The sequence below is a fragment of the Vicugna pacos genome, chromosome 33, assembly GCF_048564905.1.
Source record: "Vicugna pacos chromosome 33, VicPac4, whole genome shotgun sequence".
NCBI classification, from domain to species: domain Eukaryota; kingdom Metazoa; phylum Chordata; class Mammalia; order Artiodactyla; family Camelidae; genus Vicugna; species Vicugna pacos.
Window position 1 is genome coordinate 19,332,501 of NC_133019.1, and position 15,159 is coordinate 19,347,659.

Here is a 15,159-nt window from a genome sequence, read left to right on the forward strand (position 1 = left end):
TTTTTAGCCTTACTGATCCTTTGTGGATACTTTAAAGATACTTTCTCTTTTTTAAAAATTATAGTTTTACATGTATTATTAGTGCAGCAGAAAAAAGGTCTGAGCCTTTTACTAAGAAATTACTGAATTCTTCTGGATCAGGTTAAAGGTAAAATAATACATGCTCAAACAGTAACCATCATAATCTTTTTTTTTTTTTTAGTAATTCAGACTGGCACTTCATTAAAAATATGTAGGGCGTATTTTTAAAGTAATATATAAACAGAAAGTACAAGTACACATACTATTTCCATGACTATAGTTTATAGTTTATTTTTCAGAGCTACTATGTATTAATGCATCAAGTAACTACACGAAAGGGAACTAAAGCTCACACCTCCTGCTTACTTTGGTTTGTGATAACGATTTTAGAGAACTCTGAAAGCTCAGTGAGTCAATGAATTAGCCTTTAGGCAAGTTCTTCTGTACAATTCTGTATTACACAGAGAACATTTTCTTCAGGTGTTTTCTCCTAGACGTTAATCTTCCTTACAAACTAATTGTAATACATATATGACCATAGGAGGGAAACAGCAGAACCGGGCAGTTTCTGAACAAGATTATTTGGCATAGCAATAAGTGACAAACTAAAGCATTGCCAAGTCTGAGTTATTCAGAATTCGAGCAAATCAAACTTACTTTAGATCTGCAGTATTTGTGTAAAGTTACCTGGGAATTCAATTAAGAAGTCACCTGTTTTCACTTAAAAACTGGTTTAGGTTTTATCAACTGAAGAACTTAAGTTTAGAAATAGCATTGGGCTGCAGTCACCTGTCACTTATTCTTTGATCCCGCGCAGGCTCTGTCAAATCGCTAGGAGGGTCCGGTTATTTTATTTACAAACGAATATATTAATTCAATAGAAAGGAATTCACCACATTTCTCCAACATCTTTAAAGTCCTTGGTTGAAGTAGTCGGGCTTTATAACGTATTGAGCACAATTTCGCAGAAAGTCACTTCGGTTTCCCTTCCAAAACCCTTTGTCTGGAAGCCACCGACAAACGCGGTGGGAGCCTCCGACACATCCAACCACGTTTGCGTTGCTTCAAGCGGGAGGGCGGGGCTGAAAACTCGCAGCCGAGGGGCGGGGCCGAGCCAACGGGGCCGAACCGGTCCAACGAAGCGGAACTAGCATTGCGTCATTTCCGTCTGCGGTGTTACCAAGGGCACAAGCGGGTTCTGGGCCGGCGGCGATTGGCAGCTGATGGGAATAGTGTCCCCACCCCTCGGCCGCTACCGCTCCGGATGGGCCTGCCTCTGGGGCCTCTGATAGGAGGCTCTCCTGGTTCCGTTGCTGAAGGTCCCGTGTCCTGGAGGTCCGCGCCATCCCCAGCTCCCCTTAGGACGTGTCGTTTCTCTGAAGCCCCTGTTGGGCGTCCGTCCTCGCGTTTCCGGTGTCGCCCGGGATTAAGCCCTTCTTCCGCGTTTCCTCCCTGCGCCCTCGGTGAACCCGCGAGATCTCTGCTTAGGCGCTTGTATCGGCAGTAGGGCAAACTGCTGAGATCAAAGCACAGGTTGCCGTCAGCCCTGCCCCTCCTTTTCTCTGTCTCTGTCTAACCCCAGTGGCTGAGCCCTGCAGATTCCGCCAGTGATCCCCGTGAGGCAAGATCTGAGTGCCCCTCACAGGAAACCTGCAGTGTTGGGGAAGCTGCATGTCTCCCTTGCACCTTCTCTTCCCACTGAAGAATCCATAGGCCCAAGGGGCCCTTTTAGTGCCGCACAGTGATGACCTTGGGGAGAGGCGAAAGTGAAAAGCTTTTCTGACCCTTCTAATACCGTCCTTCTTGGTCTTTGCAGTCTTGGGGGAGGGGGGGCGGTGCTTCAGCCTCACTCCTGGGCTCTGGTATTTTCACAAGGGTGTTGTCTATGGAGACTTTAGTTGATCTTCTTGTGAGGTGGAGTGAAATCAGGTATGACCTTTGATACCATCTTGAGGACACTGCCTTCTAGATAAACATTTCCTAGATGGACACGGACAACACTAACTGTAAAGAACAAGTGATACACTGGATTTTATGAAATTAAAGACTTAACAAAAACACCATTAAGAGAGCAGTGAGGCACCCTGGGAGATGATACTCACAATACATATATTCAATAAAGGACTTGTATTCAGGATATTCGAAAAACTCCAAGTGAATATTGACAAGTAGAGGTGATGGAATTTGGGGATTTGAATATTTGGAAGGTATGTGAAGAGAAGGATAGGGATATTTATATCCTTACTATATGTAAGGAGTCGTCAAGTGATCTATGCTAGCATGATGGAACAAGAGACAAAGGTTTAAATATTCTTTAAAGCAATAAGGTAAGAAATAGACGAAGTAAAAATAATGACGTGTGATTCTGAGAGGGAAGATAAGCAGGGTTTTGGAAGATAAGTAAGATAAATTCTTAATTATCTTTGCAGAAAGTCAACAAATCACTTCTAAAGTTGATAAATCTAACTATACAAGCATATTATTTAGAAGCATGGAAATAGTGACTAGAAGATCTAGAACAAAAAATAGTTAAGTATTATTGCTTTTAGAGTATGAAGGTGGAAAAGAGTGACATGGGGTAAAAACTTGCTTTTTAGTGTAAGTTCTACGTTATTTTACTTATTTGAAAGAAGTACACATATTTTGGTTAAACTATTTTAAATTATAGAAAAAAATCTGCATTTACATTATTAGAACTATATAAATTATTCAATTATATGGCCACATAATATGCTATTTAGAAGTCACCCTCTGGACCACTTGAAGTGGAATGTATCCAAAATCAAGATCAAATGTATTCTCTTTACCTCTTAGCAGTATTTTAATATGCCTTATATTTGAACCATGACTATGCATGATTAATTCTTTTTCAGAGTTTCTAACCTCTTTTTAAATTCATCTTCTCAGTCATACCTTTCTTTGCGTGGGGTACAATTTTATCTCCAGAAACAACCCTCCTAAAGCCATTCAACATACTGATCTAAGCTAAATTGATTACCATTTTTCTTTCCTTCAGATTCTATTATTTCTTTTTCCACATCATTGATTTTCCTTAAACATCAAGTGATCCTTGGTTGTCTATTAGTAATGAAGAATGAAGACCTGTCTCAGTTTTCCTAGGGCACTAGTGTGAGTCTCACATGCTTTTGTGTAAGTCTCTCATTTTTCTGCTGTCCACACTCACAAGTGGAAAGATTGCGTTGGAGCTTTATGAAGTAGGTGGCATAAATTAATTAACAGGCTTTCTCAGAGTGGGGTATGGTCAGGTAGCCATCAGTTAAACAAGGCATCTCTCAAATGCTAAAATAAGAGGGTTTTTACTGTGGAGTGCCAAATCCATACTAGAACTAGCTTTCCCAGAGAGTTTATGTGAATTTTTTAAGGAAATAAGTCTTCAGGATTTGTTTGTTTTATGCCCAACAGTAAATATCCATCTACCAGCAGATTTTTGACTAATGGTAAATATCTACTTGCCTGCAGCTCTGGAACTTGAAGTGACAGTGGAGACAACTGGCACAGCTATTCCATATACAGATCTTCAATTAACCCTGTTGTCTATAGTCATTCTCTTTCCAGCCCTTTTAAATTGCTAAATCCTAATTGATATCCTTTCTAGGGTTCCAATGACAAGCCAGCTCTCTCACTAGAGCCCCTTTGAAGTGTGTCTAGGCAGGCCTTTTACATAGTTATTCCCAACAGGATACGACCAATTATTTTTGATTTTCTAGAAATAAGATAAAATTTCTTATTTGCTCATGAACTCCCTTCTCTATGTTATGGGTTAACTTTATATATATTGTCACTTCAGTTGGGTTCTAGAAGGATAGAAGGGAAAATGTGTGCTCAGTCTACCATCTTATTAAAATACACACATACACAAACACACAGTTGTTTGTAAACCTGTGCATGTGTATGTGTGTACATGGCTTCTCTATTGAACTGCCTTAAATGCAAGGATGTAGTATAGAAAATATAAATATAGTATATAAAATACCTAGTACACTGTCAGAAACATAACAAGTATTCAAAGGTATGTGACTGATTTGATTTGAATGTAGAGGAAAAGAAGTTATAAATGAAGTTACAAATTTAAAAAGATACATACACCCCAATGTTCATAGCAGCATTATTTACAATAGCCAACATATGGAAGCAACCTAAGTGTCCATCAACAGATGAATGGATAAATAAGATGTTGTGTATAGCTACTGTGGAATATTACTCAGCCATAAAAAATAATGAAATAATGCCATTTGCAATAATGGACCGAGAGAGTATTATGTTTAGTGAAATAAATCAAAGATAAATACTCTATGTTATTGCTTGTATATGGACTCTAAATGGTAAAACAAATGTATATAACAAAACAGAAACAGACTCACAGATATAAAGAACAAACTAGTGGTTATCAGTGGAGAGCAGGATTTGGGGAGGGACAAGATAGGGGTATGTGATTAAGAGATACAAATTACTATGTATAAAATAGATAAGCAACAAGGATACATTTTATAGCATAGGGAAATTTAGCCATTGTTTTGTAATAACATTAAGGAGTATAATCTTTAAAAATAATGAAACTAATATAATATTGGAAATCAACTATATTTCAGTTAAAAATTAGAATATATTAGGCAATCAATGATAGGTATCCATTTTTATTATAATTATTTTGATACCAAATATCATTTTCATTAATCCCTTTATACAACTTTCTATTTGATTTTTATTGAGTTCTAGTGACAGTTTCATAATGGAGTATATAAATTAATTTAAAATATACTTAAAGTCAAAATATACTCCTTTACTTATTTTCTTTTAGCACTTTCACATGGCTTGGAAACAGGAATCAGAATTTACACAGAGGGATAAAGCTGCTATAGTCATTCAGAAGGCCTGGAAAAGTTTTCTTGTGAGTTTCCTTTGGGTTTTTTTTTTTTTGCAACTTTATTGAGATATAATTTGTATATCATATGGTTCACCTGTTTAAAGTATACAATTCATTAGTTTTTAGTATATTAAACAGTTGTATACCATTCTTTGCTTTATAAGTAAACATTTTTAAAGTTTCAAAAAGTTAACATTAAGTAATTCTCTCAGTAGCCTCACAAAGATGTACTGAGTACCGAGTCTGAGCTCGGCACTTTGATAACGGCTGCTGTCAGCGAAAGTGTCACTAACAGGCTCATTTGGCTTTCACCTCTGAAAACTTTACTTCTTGACTCTGGAATCAGATTGTGAGCAAGTTTTGGGGATATATTGACTCATTAAATATTGATTGAATGTCTACTCTTGAGGACTTAAAGCATAGTTGGATTAATATCGTAGTTTCTCATTGTGCTTTAGTATGAGGAGAACTGGTCTCCTTATCCAATAAGGAATATCCAAGTTGATATCCTGGGTTAGGTGAGAGCCAAGAGCTAAAACTCACTCTTGTCTCTAGGATAGTATCAGCACTCTGTTCCTGATAGTTTTGTATGAAGTGGTGTGGCTCTGTTTCTAGTACACAAAAATACCTTTAAGTCAGTTAATCACATCTTGCAAAATAGCTTCTGTTATTTGCCTCTGTTGCCTCTGTTAACGCCATAAAACCTATGCTGGGGCATAACTATTGATTTCCAACGCTAAAAAATATTTCCTTTAAAATGCATCATCTTACTCCTCTTCCTTTTGGGTCATACTCTACCTATGATATATTGTAATATAAATACTAGATATAAGATTAGGCACATATTAATTTCCTATTGCTGCTATAAAAATTACCAAAATCTTAGTAACTTTAAACACCAAAAATTTATTATCTTATAATTCTGGAGGTCAAAATCTGAAATGGATCTCACTGCACTAAAATCAAGATGTCAACAGAGCTGTGCTCTTTCTGGAGGCTCTAGGGAAGAATTTGTTTTCATGACTTTTCCAGCTGTTAGTGGCTGCCCACATTCCTTGGCTCGTGGCCTCCTTCCATCTTCAAAGCCAGTAATGACCTACTGACTCTTTCTCACATCATATCACTCTAGTGCTGACTCTTCTCTCCCCTCTTTCACTTAAACGGGCCCTTTTTCCTCTTGTAAGGGAACCCCCTTTTGAGGGGGCTGTTAGTTCATTGGCATGAGGAACCCAAAATGGCCAGGTGACAGTAGCAGCTTCGATTTTAGTGGAATTATTGGTGTTTACCTTGGTGGAAACATGTCCTCCTATGGGTGCTAAGACCTTTATATCCACAGAACCCAATGGTACAAGGACAGGAAGCAAACTTTTCAGTAGTGGGTTATTAGAATATTGAGAGAGCGCCACTTTCACTTCCACCATTTAATTTTCAGACTCATAAATGCTGGCGGTGGGAGAAATACCGTCTTTTGTTGGTTATTGACTCAGAGCATATTTTATAACATGAAGGAAATCACCCTAGTCTGAAAAGTCTTGTCACTGGAACTCTAACTGTAACTGAGTCTTCAAAATGCCATTCCACCATTCTACCAGGCCAGGTACTTTACAGTCATAGGGAACAAGGCAAAGTGAGTTTCATGAGCATAGACCCACTCATGTGCTACCTTTGCTGTGAAGCAAGTTCTCTGGTCAGAAGCAGTGTTATGTGGAATACAATGACAAGTGAACAGAACATTTTGAAAGTACACAGACGGTGGTGTTTGTAGGAATATTGTGCGCCCAGGAGGATAAAGTATCAGTTACGATGACAATCAAGTGTTGTCCCTTCCAAAATGGAAGCGTTCCAACTAATCATTGTGCCACAGGAAGCTGGCTAATTCCCTCGAGGAATGGTACCATATCAGGGGCTCAGTGTTGGTTTCTGCTTTGGCAAAGTGGGCACTCAGCCAGATATGGTGAGTAAAAGTCCATGTTGCTGAGCCCGTGAGTAACCTCCGTTCCTGCTGCCATGGCCGCTTTGCTCATGAGCCCACTGGGCAAGGGGAGCAGTGGCTAGGAAAAAAGACTGACTGATTTTTAAAGAATAAGTCATCTTGCCCACTTGATTATTAATATTCTGCTCTACTGAGATTGTTCTTTGGTGAGTATTGACATGGGACACACTTATCTTCACACTTGATGTGCATTTGCAAGGGTCTGGCCTCTTCCCCAGACCTTTTTGTCACCAGTTTTCTAATCACATTCCTTCCAAATCCCTGACCATCCAGTCAAACTATCAGTTACTACCCGCCCATAGATCCGTACCTCTGGCCATTTTTTCCTTCTATGCACAATAGACAACCAGGTACACTGCTTGAATTCTGTACCCTAGAAGTATTTCTCTTCAGGGCCACCCCTGAGTGATACTATATATGGAATCTCCTATGGGTCACACTTTGTACTTGATGTCCTGAGGCCTGGGAGGTCCTGAGTTTGACAAATAGAATTCAGAGTAAGAGATGCTCAAGAGAAGCCTTGCTGTTTTTCCTCTGGTACTTTGAAATACACATGCTATGAAGAAATTCAGACTGAAAGTCTATGTAGAGAAAGAGTCCCAAAAGTTCCAGATGTTCCAACAATGCAAGCTGAAGACCCGAAAATGTGTGTGAGGCCAGAGTAAATCACCCAGCTCCAGCTGGTCTCGCAGGTCACCACGGCCAGATACACACGTCCAAACAGGAACAGCAGAAATTCCCTGTCGTCCCCACAGAAAGTGGTTGTTACTTTAAGTCACTGAGTTTGAGGGTGGCTTGATGCAATAATCTATACGTTTAGAAGATACTATTCACATTTAAACCATCATAAATTATTCTTGATACCCAATTTGGGGTTTTACTTAAGAAAATCATCTTCCTTTACATCTTCCTTTCAGAAACAATATTATTTCTGTTGATGTGGGCCGCACCATCTTCCACAGGCAATTGCAGTGGGACTTCCAATTGTCATATTGGTATTATGGATTACTGCAACTTGAATTTGTTTGATTTGATTTAACATGAGTAAACAGTGGGGAGAAGTTTACCAAGAGCTATTAAGGGTTTTGGGGCAGGGGGATAAGGTATGAGGAGAGGATTACCAAAGAAATAGATTTCCAAGATAGAAGGATTATTCACAGTTGTTTGACTAAATTTGTGCTAACATGAAAAGTAGATAAGGTTTGTAAATCAGTGGAATTACTACAGGAATGAGGAGGAATCTGTAATGATAATATGATAATATTTATTGAGAGATTTCTTGTGCCAGAAGTTGTTCTAAGTGCTTTACAAATATTAACTCATTTACTCCCAACCATAGCTCCCATATTTTAGGTGAGAAACTGAGCAACTTGTTTAGGATCACACAGCTAGTAAGTACTAACAGTTAAACCATGACAATATTATGCCATGCTCAGTGTTCTTGACTGCTAAACTGCATCTTGTCTTTCTGCTAGATTACTCTGGATTATGCAAAAGTGTCACAGCCAAAGTTCTGGAGATTTTCTTTATAGTTGCTAGTAAAACAATTATAAATTTAAGAGTAAAACTCTGTGAGAATAATACCAATATTGCCTGGCTTGTCAAAGCAAACCCTAAGTGGATAATGTTTCTAAAATCAAGTTTACATATGCAAATCTGTTTTATGCTTTTTACTTATTTTGCCCTAGTTAGGTAAAAAGCTAATTAGAGGTAGAAAACCCAGTTTTGACCATAAAATCTTATGTGTTTGAACTTTTAGAATGTTGCTGTGTTCCAACATTTAAAAAGTCTGATTAATATAAGAAGACAAGGGGAGCCACGTCAGATAGTGAGATATATTAATCCTAAAGAGGTAAGGATTTATTAAATTTATTTATTTATTTATTTATTTATTTATTTATTTATTTATTTATTTATTTTTTATTGAAGTACAGTCAGTTTACAATGTTGTGTCAATTTGTGGTGTACAGCACAATGCTTCAGTCATACATGAAGAAACATATATTCATTTTCATATTCTTTTTTCACCATGTTACTACAAGATACTGAATATAGTTCCCTGTGCTGTACAGTGTGTATTTGTTGTTTATCTATTTTATATATAGTGCTTAGTATCTGTAACTCTCGAACTCCCTATTTATCCCTTCCCACCCCCGTCCCCTGCCCCCCTCCAATAACCGTAATTTTATTTTCTATATCTGTGAGTCTGTTTTTATTTTATAAGTAGTTCATTTGTCTTTTATTTTAGATTCCACATATAAGTGATATATGGTATTTTTCTTTCTGGCTTACTTCACTTAGAATCACAGTCTCCGGGTCCATCCATGTTGCTGCAAATGGCATTATTCTATTCTTTTTATGGCCGAGTAGTATTCCATTGTATAAATATACTGCAAGTTCTGTATCCAATCATCTGATGGACATTTATATTGTTTCCGTGTCTTGACTATTGTAAATAGTGCTGCTATGAATATTGGGGTGCATGTATCTTTTTGAAGTAGGGTTCCCTCTGGATATATACCCAGGAGTGGGATTGCTGCTGGATCATATGGTAAGTTTATTTTTGTATTTGAGGAATCTCCATGCTGTTTTCCATAACGGCTGCACAAAACTCTATTTCCACCAACAATGTAGGAGGGTTCCCTTTTCTCCACATCCTCTCCAGCATTTATGATTTGTGGACTTTTAAATGATGGCCATTCTGACTGGTATGAGGTTATACCTCATTGTAGTTTTGATTTGCATTTCTCTGATAATAAGCAATATTGAGCATTTTTTCATGTGCCTTTTGGCCATTTGTATGTCTTCTTTGGAGAATTTCTTGTTTAGGTCTTCTGCCCATTTTTGGACTGGGTGATTTGTTTTTTTCTTATTAAATTCTATAAGCTGTTTATATTTCTGGAAGTTAAGCTCTTTGTCAGTCTCATCTTTTGCAAATATTTTCTCCCATTCCATAGGATGTCTTTTTGTTTTGCTTATGCTTTCCTTTGCTGTGCCAAAGCTTATAAGTTTAATTAGATCCCATTTGTTTATTTTTGCTTTTATTTCTATTGCTTGGGTAGATTTCCCTAGGAGAACATTGCTGACATTTATGTCAGATAATGTTTTGCCTATGTTTTCTTCTAAGAGGTTTATAGTGTCTTGTCTTATGTTTAAGTCTTTGACATTATTTATTGATACAACATCTTTTTCCCCCTTAAAAATGTGTGGCTACTTTATAAATTAAATGTGCTTGTATTTCTTTTTAAAAACTTTTAAATTAAAGTACTACACACATGTAAAAAATTCATAAAATATTTATAACAATGAATCATCACAAGCAAACCCCTGTGTAACCATCACCCAGGTCAGTGTTTTCATACTTCAAACCACTGCCTTTAGGTTCTCTGCAAATCACTGCCAACTCCCTTCTTCCAAAAGATAACCACTATTTTGAATCCTACCACTATAATTTAGTTTTCTCTTTTTTAAAACTATGTATGATAGAATCCTATCGTATACTTTTGTTTCTAGCTTTTTCATTCAACATCGTTTGGGTACGTACATTCATTTCATAGAATTGATGGCAGTGTTCCATTTTATGGGCATACAGCTAGTAATTCATTTCTACAGTAGATTGACATTTGAACTTTTTCCAGTTCAAGGCTGTCATAAATGCTACTTCTGGGACTTTGTATTCATGTCTCTTGGTTTACATGTCTGTGAATTTCTTTTGGTTTCTAGTCTACCTAGAAATGAAATTGCTGGATGGAAGAATTCACCAAACTATTTTCCAAAGTTATTATACCAGTTTATATTCACCATCGGCAATCTTTGGGAATCCTCGGTGCTCTACATTCTCACCAAGGCTTAACATTGTCATTTTTAATGTTGCACTTCCCTGATTACTAACGAAGTTGAGCATCATTTTGAGGAGTTCTGCTCCTGTGTACAATTCTATATATGATTTTTCAGGCCTGACCACAGGCAATTACCAAGGCTTTACCTGCCAGGACTCACAGGGGAAAGCTGCCCCCGCATCACACTCGACTCGGTGCACGGTCGGTGCAGTACACTCTTTAAACAGAGTTACAGTCAAGGACCCCGGCCCTCCCTGGTCATGCTCTTAGGCACGTTCCTGGCCCCATCGCCTACACTCCTAAGTTTCTTTACCTGAGGCCTTGAGCAGAGGTCTTCAGGCACCTCTGCTGAGATCTTATTTGGAAATCTAGAAGAAACTTTCCTCACTCTGAATCAGCTTACCTGACCCTCCCCCCTCCATTTTTCTCCCACCCCTCCCCCAACACCCCCCCACACGTAAAACAGCCGGGCCTTTGTGCAGGACCCCCTCAACGGTGAGAGGGCACCCACCCAAGGGGGGTCTGCTGCTTCCTTTGATTTGGGGCTCTTTAGACTTGATCGTTACCTTCACAGTTAAGTGATTAAAGGCATTCTTTCCTTTTTCACCTGTTACTTTAATCAGCTACTAACTACCTTTCAGCTCTCTCTCCTCCAAATCAGCTGAGCCCCTAACACTCCTTTCTGAAGTGCCTTGTACATGTGTGTTGTCTCTCTTATTCTTACTGGTTTTTAGCAGTTCTCCGGGTATTCTTTATACAAGCCCTTTTTCAGTTATATGTCACACATACCATTTTTCACTCAGTGATTTGACTTGTCACTGTCAATAGTCTTTCCATTGATTTCTTTAATGAAAAATTTTAAACATATACAAAAGTCGAAAGAATAAAGTAATAAACCACCATATACTCATCACTCAGCTTCAGCAATTAACCGTTTTATAGCCAATTTCTTTCCTCTACACCTCTAGGTTCATTTGTCTTTTGATGAACAGAGTTCTTAATTTTAATGGAGTCCAATTTATCAGTCTTTTTCTGTATGGTTGATGCTTTATAAAAATGAACTTTTTCAACCCTGAGGTCATGAAAATGGTCTCTTATATAAGCTTTATTGATTTGCCTTTTATATCTAGTAGATCTGCAGTCCCCCTGGGATTTTTTGTGTATGCAGAAGTCAGCTCTCATGTTCTTCCATATAGAGATCCAACTGATGTTACATTGTTTACTAAAAAGGTAGTCTTTTCTCCACTGCTCTGTGGTGCCATTTTTATTATAAACCAAGCAACCATTTATGTATGAGTCTGTTCCTGAATCTGTCTGTATCTATTCCATTAATCTAATTTCTACCCGTGTATTAATCACTATAGCTTTATAAGTCTGTTATGTCGTGAAGAAGTACTCCCATCTTACACTTCTTCTGCATAGACTCTGCATGCTACTCTTGGATGCTTGTGTTTCCACGTAAATTTTAGAATTAACTTATCAATTTCCATGTGCAAAACAAAAAATCTTCCACCATCTTGAAAAATAGTGGAGCAGGGAGCTCTTAAGAATAACTATCAGAATCAACTTTATCAGAATTCAGGAATCTAATTTAAAAAAAAAAAAACTTAAGGCAACCAGGAAAGTGTTTAATGAAAAAAGAGGCTGCTACATTTTGGTAAAGAAACACTGGTGTTTTTGCTTACCTACCTGACATCCCCCGTTTCCCAGCTTAATGGCCTCTGTGGAGACAAAAGTTCACATTCCTGGTATGGCTTGCTGGGGCCAGGGGGTCAAATACAGACCTTGTTCTCAAAAGTTGTGGTTGTGTATTTTGACTTGTCTGGCGATTCCCTGAGGGACCTGCACAGAGACTTGCCTTTGTTTCACCTGCTTCCATGCAGTGCCAGGGCTGGGCCAGCTTCCAGCCTTCAAAATCATATACTGCCCACAGCCATGTGAGGCAAGGGATGGCAGACAGGACACGAACAGGCAGACCCAAAAGCCTGGGAAGGATAAGGCTGAGGAGGACGATACATGGGGATGTCTGAACAAATAGAGAATATTTTTTTTAAAGGAAAAAAAGAAAGAAAGAAAGCAGATTAGTGATTGCCAGAGGCTAGGTGGGAGAGCGGAAGGGGAGTGACTGCTTAATGGGAGTAGAGCTCCCTTTTGGAGCGACTAAAATGTTTTGGAAATATTGTCTGTACAATATTGTGAATGTACGAAATGTCGCTAGTGATAAACTTATGTTTAGCATGTGTATTTCATCACGATTTTTTTAAAAACGTTTAAAATTCTCTTGGAATTTTGATTGAGATTGCATTGAATAGTTAGATCTATTTTAGGAAAACTGATGTCTTACCAATATTTAGGTCTACAGTACACGAACATTTGTGGAAACGTGGAAATGTGCCACCCAGCGTCCTCTTCACAAGAAGACATTGCACAGCTGGAGGGAGTGCGATCAGCAGGCAGCCTCCAGCTGTGAGCATCTTCAGTTTCTCCTGCAGAGCTGCCTCCCTCTAGGTCAGCTGCTTCCAGGGCAGTCCACATCCAGTGGCGGAGCCGTGTGTGGGGCTGAGGACGTGGATATTAAGACCAGACTGCTGTTGGGCAGTATTCCCTCTAGAGTTCCCTGTAAGACTGGCCTAGGCTTTGCAGGGCCTTTACTGCAATCCATGTTCTTCCCTCTCCTTCCTTTCATAGGTGGTGATCCCCAATAAACATGTGGCCCCCAAACTTCATATCAGCATCTCCTTCCAGGAAACCCAACCAGAAACATTAGTTAGCTCTTCTGTAATTTCTATGTAGAGGACTTGCACATCTTTTGTTAGATTTATATCTTGCCTTTTCATGCTCCTATAAATGGTAATTAGAGGCTTTCTATTTTCCAATTTCTGTTGCTGCTATATAGGAAGACAACCAATTTTTATTTATTAGCTTTGTTCCCAGGTGCATTGCTATGCTCATTTATTAATTCTAATAACTTATACATACATTCTTTAGGATTTTCTCCATAAACAAGCATATCATCCTCAAATAATGAGTTTTATTTTTTCCTTTCCAAACATTATACAGTTTATTTTATTTTCTTGCCTTTCTGCACTAACTAGCATCTTGAGTTAATTGGTCAACCACTGTCTCATTCCTAATTTCAAAGGGAGAAGGCCCAATATTTCATCGAGTAAAAGGTATGCTATAGGCTTTTTTTATTTAAAAAAATCTTTTATCTGATTAAAAAAGTTTCCTTCTATTACTGGGCTAAAAGAGGTTTTTTTCTTTTTCTGATACCAAGAATGGATGTCAGATTTTATGAGACATTTTTCTGCTTTAATTGAGATATTGTTTTTCTTTGAATGTTAAACTCACATAGCATTCCTACAACACACATATTTGAGTTGTAATGTTAAAACACAAAGGATAAGTACTTTAAAAAATATCACTGAATTTAGTTTGCTAATATTTTGTTTAAAGTTTTCCACCTATGTTCATGCAGAACGTGTAATTTACTTTCTTGTCCTGTCTCTGTGAGATTTGGGTATCAGATCTAGCTGGCATCCTAAAAAAGTTGGGAAATGTTTCTTCTCCGTTTATTTTCTTGATTTTTTTTAAAACATTGAGTGTTATTTCTTCCTTAAGTGTTGGGAAGGATGCGTCTGTATTTATAATTGTTGTATATTATTTTTGGATGGATCTCTTTATCGTTATGTAATGTCCTTCTTTGTCTCTTGTTACAGCCCTTGTTTTAAAGTCTGTTTTGTCTAAGTATTGATACCTGGCTTTCTTTTGATTTCCATTTGCATTGAACACCTTTTCCATCACATCACTTTCAGTCTGTATGTGTCTTTAGATCAGAAGTGAGTCTCTTGTAGGCAGCATATACCTAGGTCTTGTTTTTCTATCCATTCAGCCACCCTGTATCTTTTGATTGGAGAACTTAGTCCATGTACATTTAAAATAATTATTGATAGGTATACATTTATTACTATTTGTTATATGTTTCCTGGTTGTTTTTATGGTTCTTTTTCATTCCTTTCTTCTCTTGCTCTCTTCTCTTGTAATTTGATGGCTATCTTTAAGTTACTTTGGGTTTCTTTCTCCTTTTGTGTGTGTGTCTATTACAGTTCTTTGGTTTGTGGTTACCACGAGATGTGTGAGTGTGTGTGTATATATGTATTTTTTTAACTTGATGATCTCTTAATTTTGAATGCATTATAACACCCTGCATTTGCACTTCCCCCACCCCCTCATGTTTAATGTTTTTTATTTATTTTACATCTTTTTGTTTTGTGTATCCTTTAACTCCTTGTTGTGGATTTAGATTTTTACCACTTTTGTCTTTTACTCTTCCTACTAGCTTTATAAATGGTTGATCTACTACCTTTATTGTGTGTTGTCTTTAACAATTAGATTTTTTCTTTAATAATTTTCATATTTTT

The 15,159-nt window shown here is 37.7% G+C and overlaps 1 protein-coding gene across 11 annotated transcripts in view; it reads left to right on the forward strand.

Moving 5' to 3' along the window:
- Positions 1 to 15,159, forward strand: part of C33H11orf65 (chromosome 33 C11orf65 homolog) — a 258,094-nt gene that overhangs the window by 38,061 nt on the left and 204,874 nt on the right. For 4 of the 11 annotated variants that reach the window (XM_072953899.1, XM_072953892.1, XM_072953896.1 and 1 more), the window contains exons 11-12: positions 4,841 to 4,930; positions 8,659 to 8,751. In XM_072953899.1, the coding sequence (XP_072810000.1) occupies positions 4,841 to 4,930; positions 8,659 to 8,751 (183 nt within the window). Of the gene's footprint in view, positions 1 to 1,195; positions 1,357 to 1,406; positions 1,555 to 3,037; positions 3,151 to 4,840; positions 4,931 to 8,658; positions 8,752 to 15,159 lie in introns of those variants that run through there. The other 7 variants (XM_072953893.1, XM_072953897.1, XM_072953901.1 and 4 more) reach the window with 6 other exon arrangements.